Source organism: Rhinopithecus bieti, unplaced genomic scaffold (assembly GCF_001698545.2).
Source record: "Rhinopithecus bieti isolate Rb0 unplaced genomic scaffold, ASM169854v2 scaffold_47707, whole genome shotgun sequence".
In the NCBI taxonomy this organism is placed as follows: domain Eukaryota; kingdom Metazoa; phylum Chordata; class Mammalia; order Primates; family Cercopithecidae; genus Rhinopithecus; species Rhinopithecus bieti.
Window position 1 is genome coordinate 651,893 of NW_016819117.1, and position 7,233 is coordinate 659,125.

At 65.6% G+C, this 7,233-nt stretch overlaps 2 protein-coding genes across 2 annotated transcripts in view; one reads left to right on the forward strand and one right to left on the reverse strand.

The window, feature by feature from the left end:
• CACNA1H (calcium voltage-gated channel subunit alpha1 H) overlaps nucleotides 1-2,377 on the forward strand; it is a 49,061-nt gene extending 46,684 nt beyond the window's left edge. The window contains exon 34 of the mRNA XM_017858285.1: nucleotides 612-2,377. Coding sequence (XP_017713774.1) covers nucleotides 612-1,625 — 1,014 coding nt within the window. The 3' untranslated portion in view covers nucleotides 1,626-2,377. The remainder of the gene's footprint in view (nucleotides 1-611) is intronic.
• TPSG1 (tryptase gamma 1) lies at nucleotides 2,256-5,809 on the reverse strand. The gene is made up of 6 exons (XM_017858485.1): nucleotides 5,733-5,809; nucleotides 5,165-5,191; nucleotides 4,034-4,205; nucleotides 3,250-3,515; nucleotides 2,801-2,946; nucleotides 2,256-2,701 (listed from the first exon to the last, which is right to left on the reverse strand). Exons 1-6 carry the CDS (start codon nucleotides 5,776-5,778, stop codon nucleotides 2,393-2,395), a joined length of 966 nt encoding a protein of 321 aa, XP_017713974.1. The 5' UTR covers nucleotides 5,779-5,809; the 3' UTR covers nucleotides 2,256-2,392.
• Nucleotides 5,810-7,233: the final 1,424 nt, after the last annotated feature.

The window sequence follows — 7,233 nt, forward strand, 5'->3', positions numbered from 1 at the left end:
CGGAGCTCCTGGCTACGGGGACCGGAGTCTTCTTGGACCCACAGCGTCAGGCCCCACGGTGGGCAGACAGCAGTTTCTCAGGCCCACCCCATGACAGGCAGACGGCGATTTCCCAGGCCCCATGTGGGCATGTGTCCCATGGTGGGCAGACAGCGGCTTCTCCAGTCCTGGCTTGTGCTCAGATGTCCCAGCCTCACCCACTTGCAGCCTCGGCTCCTCTTCCTGCCTCTCCCTGCCTCTTACTGTCCAGTGCAATACCCCCATACCGCATGGGAGCAGTTAGGAGAGCCCCATCCTGGGATGCCCAGCTGGGCTGCTGGTGTCCCGGGGTGGGGAGGTGGCCTCAGCCTCAGCTCTGTGCCCCTGGGGGCCATGGCATCTTTGCCTGCAGAGCAGCAGGCACAGGCTTTCCCCAGGAGCCTCACAGGTCAGGGGTGAGACTGGGATGTCCACACCAGTGGCTTCCAGCCCCATCTCGAGGGTCAGGAGCCACCCAGGCACCTGCCCACTTTGGCCTCTCCAGGACCTGGATGGTGAGGGGTCCCCGGGCCCTGGCCACTGATAGGGCTCTCCCAGGTTCCTGCTCCTCACTTTGCCTCCACGCCCCACAGGAGGCTGTACGCGCCGATTCCTTGGAAGGGCAGATTGACGGCCCTAGGGACACCCTGGACCCTGCGGAGACTGGCGAGAAAACCCTGGTGAGGCCGGTGTCCCAGGGGGGCTCCCTGCAGTCTCCCCCACGCTCCCCACGGCCCGCCAGCATCCGCACCCGGAAGCACACCTTCGGACAGCGCTGTGTCTCCAGCCGGACGGCAGCCCCGGGTGGAGAGGAGGCCGAGGCCTCGGACCCAGCCGACGAGGAGGTCAGCCACATCACCAGCTCCGCCTGCCCCTGGCAGCCCGTGGCCGAGCCCCAGGTCCCCGAAGCCTCTCCAGTGGCCGGCGGCGAGCGGGACCTGCGCAGGTTCTACAGCGTGGACGCTCAGGGCTTCCTGGACAAGCCGGGCCGGGCGGACGAGCAGTGGCGGCCCTCGGCGGAGCTGGGCAGCGGGGAGCCTGGGGAGGCCAAGGCCTGGGGCCCCGAGGCCGAGCCCTCTCTGGGTGCGCGCAGAAAGAAGAAGATGAGCCCCCCCTGCATCTCGGTGGAACCCCCTGCGGAGGATGAGGGCTCCGCGCGGCCCCCCGCAGCGGAGGGCGGCAGCACCACCCTGAGGCGCAGAACCCCATCCTGTGAGGCCACCCCTCACCGGGACTCCCTGGAGCCCACAGAGGGCTCAGGCACCGGAGGGGACCCTGCAGCCAAGGGGGAGCGCTGGGGCCAGGCCTCCTGCCGGGCCGAGCACCTGACCGTCCCCAGCTTTGCCTTCGAGCCGCTGGACCTCGGCGGCCCCAGTGGAGACCCTTTCTTGGACGGTGGCCACAGCGTGATCCCAGAACCCAGAGCTTCCTCTTCAGGGGCCACAGTGCCCTTGGAACCCCCGGAAACAGAGCCTCCCGTGCCCGTCAGTGACCCCCCAGAGAAGAGGCGGGGGCTGTACCTCACAGTCCCCCAGTGTCCTCTGGAGAAACCAGGGTCCCCCTCAGCCACCCCTGCCCCAGGGGATGGTACAGATGACCCCGTGTAGCTCGGGGCTTGGTGCCGCACAGGGCTTTGGCACCGGGGTCTGGGGGCCCCGTTGGGGTGGTAGCCCAGGCGGAGCCGTGCGTGGACCCTGACTTGGGTCCTGTCGTGAGCAGAGAGGCCCGGGGAGAATGACAGCCCAGGCCCTGGTTCTCTGCCCAGTGAAGCAGGAGTGGCTGCTGGGCCCCCCGAGCCCCTGTCCTTTCTGGTTCGGGGTTCTTGGAGTTTTGCTGCCAGCTGAGGCTGTGCGGGCGGCTGGGTCAGCGTCCCGTCGTGAGAGAAGCTGCGTTTGTGGGACGAAGACCAGGCACCCGCCAGAGAGGGGAAGGCACCAGGCTGCGTCCTCTCAGGCCACGCATTGTTACAGGACACTCACTGGGGGACTGGGCCCCTGCCGGCAGCAGGTGCGGCCACTGCGGCCCAATGCCACCTTCACTCACAGTCTGAGTTCTTGTCTGCCTGTCACGCCCTCACTACCCTCCCCTTCCAGCCACCACCCTTTCCGTTCCGCTCGGGCCTTCCCAGAAGCATCCTGTGACTCTGGGAGATGGTGACATCACATCACGAAGGAGCCGACGCAAATCGGGCCTCCCCTCCATCTGGGGGCTTTGGCTGCGAAATTCCCGTTGACACCTTTGTTCTGTGTGCTTTTACATTCAGGTTAAATGTTGCAATAATCGGATGCAGAAGACCCAGCTTCTCAAAGGAGAGGGAGGGGGCGGAGCGGAATAAATAGTAACTTATTTAAGAAATGCACTTGGATTCCTGCCGTCAGTCAGGGGCGGGGAAGGGAGCGCCATCCCCAGACGGGTGCAGCAGGCACTTGGCCAGCAGGACACAGGAGACTAGCAGAAGGAAGAGGCCGGGGAGGAAGAAGCCAGCCAAGAGGGCGAGCCCGGGGTACCCAGACCCTGAGCCCCCTGAGGCTGTGGTGTGGCGGCGGATCCAGCTCACGTAGGCGGGGACACGGGTGTAGACCCCTGGCTTGTTGGGGCGGCTGCAGCCCTCACCCCAGCTCACAATGCCAGCCTGCACCCAGGCACCGTTCACCTGGCAGACCAGAGGCCCCCCAGAGTCATCCTGAGGACAGAGAAGGCGAGCGTTGGGAGCCGAGAAGGTGGGGAGCCCCTCCCTGGGCTGCACCCGCCACCGTCCTCTGTCACGGCCTGGCGGGCTCACCTGGCAGGCGTCCCCGGGACCCTGGGCACACAGCATGTCGGGCTGAAGGATGCTCCCCCCAGGGCCAGGGTAGTCCCGGCGGCAGGTCTCTGTGTCCACCACGGAGACTGCCACCTCCTGAAGGCTGTACGGGGGTGGCAGAGGCTCTGGGGCGGGGGAGACAGGCTTCAGGGAAGGTTGGAGCACCAGGCCCTGCCCTGGGGGGATGGGAGACCTTGCCAGACACAAGTCCAGTGCCACTGTGACCCTCGTCATGGCACGTGATCTGATGTTTGGCCGCTGCTCTGGACCCACACGATAGGCTTTGAAAAGGGACAGGCAACGGGGGCGGCCTTGGCCGGGTGTGGAGGCCACCAGGAGCAGGTGGTGGCATCAGCGTCCCTCAAACCAGTTCTCTTCCCGCTGCCCTTGCCTCCCTCCATCCCAGCATCCCCACGCAGGCTCCTCACCTCCCTCCCGCGTGTAGCCCCAGCCAGTCACCCAGCACTGGCTCCCAGGGCAGAAGTCATCTGAGGCCTCCGGGAGGCAGACGGGCAGGATCCGGCTGGAGAGGGTCACGGGGACACTGAGTTGCACCAGGGCGATGTCCCCGCTGGACCCCGGCGGTCCTGAGGGGCTGGAGTGCACGATGATCTGCCTCACGGTGGAGAAGTGGGGAGACAGAGTGATCTCCAGCTCCCCCAGGTGCACCTGGTAATCGGAAGAGTTCAGGGACCTGGGAGGGAAGGTGGGTGGGTGTTGCGGGCATCTGTGCCCTGAGGGGCTGGCTGCAAAGGCTGGAGGTCAGCATCGGCCCTGCCCAGACCCCACCCCTGCGGGCATGCAAAGCCCAGCTCTTGCCTCCTGGGCTCAGGACACACACAGCCTGGGCAGTGGCCTCGCCCTCCAGGGTCCAAGGACCACGGCAGCACCTTGTGGTTCCTGCCAGCCCCTGGAAAAGCCAGCAGCACACCCGAGACCAGCAGGGGCTGGTCAGGAGGCAGATTGCAAGCTCAGTTTCACATGAAGAGACAGCGGCGGGGACGCGGGAGGGAGCTGTAGGTCCCTAGAGGCCAGCCAAGACGGCAGAACCTCACAGAGGGGGCAGCCAGCCCCTCCCTTTCCACTGGAAGGAAACGGGCCCAGAGTTCCCGAGCCTCAGAGTGAGTCCAGACCCAGTGGAGGCCTGTGCGCTGGCGTAGGCCCCACTCAGGCCTGGACGTTCAGGCTGCCCCTGCCCAGCCGGACACTCACCCGGAGAAGCAGTGGGCAGCTGTGAGCACCCACTGGGGGCTGAGCAGGGACCCGCCACACACGTGCACCCTCCGCAGGCGGAGGCTGGCCTGCCATGGCCATGCGCCGGCCCGGGCCGCGTGGCCCCCTACGATCCGGCCTCCTGCACCCGAATGCTGCGGCTGGCCACACCCTAAGTCGAAGGAGGAAGGGGTGGCTGGTGGGGATCCCAAGAAGCCCACTGTGCTTCCTCCAGGAAGCCTTCCCTGACCACACCTGCCTTCTCAGGGACTTCCCTGTTCAGCTCCCCCGTCTGCCGGCCTTTCCCTACAAGCATCGCGGGTGCAGCTGAAATGACACCCTGGCGGCCGTGCGCGCGCCCAGTGCGCAGGCTGCGGCTTCTAAGTGCCGTGCTCCACAAACTAACCAGGGCTCCCGGGCAGCTAGACAGGGGCTCAGAGAACGGTGGAGCCCCCGAGAAGGCCCAGGATGCCGGGAGTGGCTGCCTGGTGGGCAGTTTTCCTTCAGGGGAGGTGGAGATGTTCGGAGCTGGATAGAACTGGGGGGTACACGCACTGTCCAAGGTGCTCAGGGTCTCTGAATTGGACGCTTGATAATGTAAGTTTATCTTCTGTGAACTTCACCTCAGTAAATTAAAAAGAAATTAGGAAGTCGGCTTGAGGCCCACCGGCCGCACCTGGGGCCGCCTGAGCTGGATAATTTTGCTGGCAATGGAATGTGGCCACTCGGCTGAACGGAAGGGAAGCTGGGATGTAGACGGACGTAGAGATTTACAGATAGGGAGTGGGTCTGGGGGTGGGGCCTGGGCTCTCCTGCACAGCAAAGCCCCCAGCTGGTTCCTGGGCCACAGTGGGGACCCTGCGGGGGGGAAGTTCAAGGAGGGCCAGGTTGTTTCTATGGCCTCGAAGCATCTGCCAAGGTACAAACTGACCGCAGTGGTGGGGGAGACAGCCCAGCCCCTGCCGCAGACCCCGGCCAGCCTCCCTCAACCGAGAGATGTCAGCAGAAACCACCTGACAAACTATGGCCTCCCCAGTGGGACCCCCAGGGAAGGAGAGGGTCGTCTCCGAGGCCCCCCTGCCAGGCCTTGCCTGCACCCACCCCCACACCCCACATCTGTTGGAGACGTACCTGGCTGCAAAGTCCTGAGGGACACACCTGCGGGAAAGAGACGGGAGGGCCCAGGATGGAGGGGGGCTGCCGAGGGGAGGGGTGTGCAGGCTCCAGAGGCCCCTGCCACACACCTGCCAGGCCTCAGGGTGACACTGGGGTGGGCCCTGGCCCTGAGCGGAGGGGCCCGGCCTGGTGAGGCTGGGTCAGCCGCTGTCTTACTGACCCAGGGCTGGTTGGAACCAGCCGTGGGCCATAAACGGCAGCTGGAGGCTGGGAGTTTGGCCTCAGGCCTGGGCCTTCTCCCCAACCTCCAGGTCCTGCTCAGGGGAGAAATCACCAGTATTCTGGGTCCTGGGACTCCCGGCACCCCCAACTCCCACCCGCACCTCCCTCCTGCCTCTGTCCCCAGGCACGGACAGCCGGGCCTCCAGCCAGGGGTGCAGTCTCTTCAGAGGAGACACGGGACCCCACAGGGTGGGGGCTCAGCGTGTTCCTCCCTCAGGCCAGCCCCCAGCTTCACCCCCACCAGGGGTCCAGGCAGGAAGCAGATGCCCCCCCATCCTCATACCCAGGCCAGGTCACTCACCGGGCACAGCCAGGAACAGCAGGAGGCCATGGGCCCCGAAGGCCATGGTGTCTGCCCAATGTAGGGAGAAGGAGGAGGGCCCGCCTGACCCTTGGACCTGCTGGGCGTGGGGGGTAGGAGTGGCCACACACCTGCTGTCAGGCAGGGCGGGAGGACGGAGGAGGTGGGAGCTCCACAGACGGCCCCACCTGTTCCTTCTGCACATCTTCTAAGAAGGGTCGTCGTCTCTGTTTATCCCCATGTGGATGCCACAGCCCTGGCACCAAGTGGCCAGCAAGGCCCAAAGGCACAGTGGTGAAGGACAGAAAGCAAGCACCACTTCTCACTCTCTCTCTGCTCCGGGGCCAGGGCTGAGGCAGAGGTAAGTGTTCCTATCAGTGCCGCCCCCTCCAAGAAGCCGTCCCTGGCTCCCTCAGAGCACACTGGCCCCCTCTCCTTCATCCCCTGGGAGCCCAGTCCTCGGGGTTCCTTAGGAGGATCCTAGTCAAGGCCCAGCAGCCCCATGGAGACAGCTCAGGCCCTCGTGACAACCACCCTTTGAGACGTCCCTGTCCCCACATCCGGCAGCAGGTCCCGTGCTCGCTCGGCAGATCAGATGGGGACCGTCTCCTGGCCCGGCCTGGACTGGCCCTTCCTAACCGTCCTGGCCGCCCCAGCCTGATGACCCAGCTGATTAGGGGCCTTGGACAGTGCCCGGGACTTTCCTGCCCCCCTCCCCAGATCCAAATCACAGGCCAGGCTGGAGGGTCCGCCTGAGAACCGCTCTAGGTCAGGGATGCCGCCTGTTTTGGATGTGGGAAGCTGAGGCAGCGGGGGTGGAGTTACCTGACCACCACCCAGGGTGTGGCCTCCTGGGCACAAGACTTGGTGCTCCTGCGCGCCAGCACGGGGGGTAGCCAAGGCTCCCAACTGTAGCTTCAGTGTTTTTCCTGGTGACGAATAAGGACAACATCAGCCTCTCCCTTGGCACACAGGCCCAGCAGTGCACCCACGACCGGGCACCCTCCTCCCTCACGGGAGCCGCACACCTGACGGCAGGGGCACACCTGGAGGGGTTGCCTTGGGGGAGGCAGGACAGTCCCACCCCACACAAGGGAGCAGGATCTGAGCCACCAGTCCCTGGCCCAGGGCACCCCTACCCAGGGCGATGTCATCCAGTGGGGAGGGAGCCTGAGGGGCAGGGTCTTCATGGAACCAGGTCCTCTAGTCCTGACCTCCGGGGCTGTCCCCAGGTCCCCACAGGCGGGGACTTCAGGGCCCTCACCCGTCCCAACTCAATTCACCTGCAGCACTGGGGACCCCGTCTCTCTGCCTGTGCCCAGCACGCCACTCCCGGCAGAGTGTTCCACAGCACCCAGATTCCAGGTCTGCTGAGAGAAGGAAGCTCCACGCACCATCCCGTGAGCCCCACATTCCTGTGACGTGGTGCCTTTCCCCACTGTCAGACAGGAGAGCCAAGTGAGGAACAGGGAGGGTGCCTGGCCCTGGCTATGGCCCCCGG

Bases quoted from the DNA above. Each gene is read 5' to 3' on its own strand.
- TPSG1 (XM_017858485.1), bottom strand. From the start codon at position 5,778: ATGGCCTTCGGGGCCCATGGCCTCCTGCTGTTCCTGGCTGTGCCCG. The intron at 3,516-4,033 runs GTGAGTGTCCGG...CTTCCCTCCCAG, and splicing joins GCTGCCCACTGCTTCTCCGG to GTCCCTGAACTCTTCCGATT. The intron at 2,947-3,249 runs GTGAGGAGCCTG...CCCCCGCCCCAG, and splicing joins GGGCTACACGCGGGAGGGAG to AGCCTCTGCCACCCCCGTAC.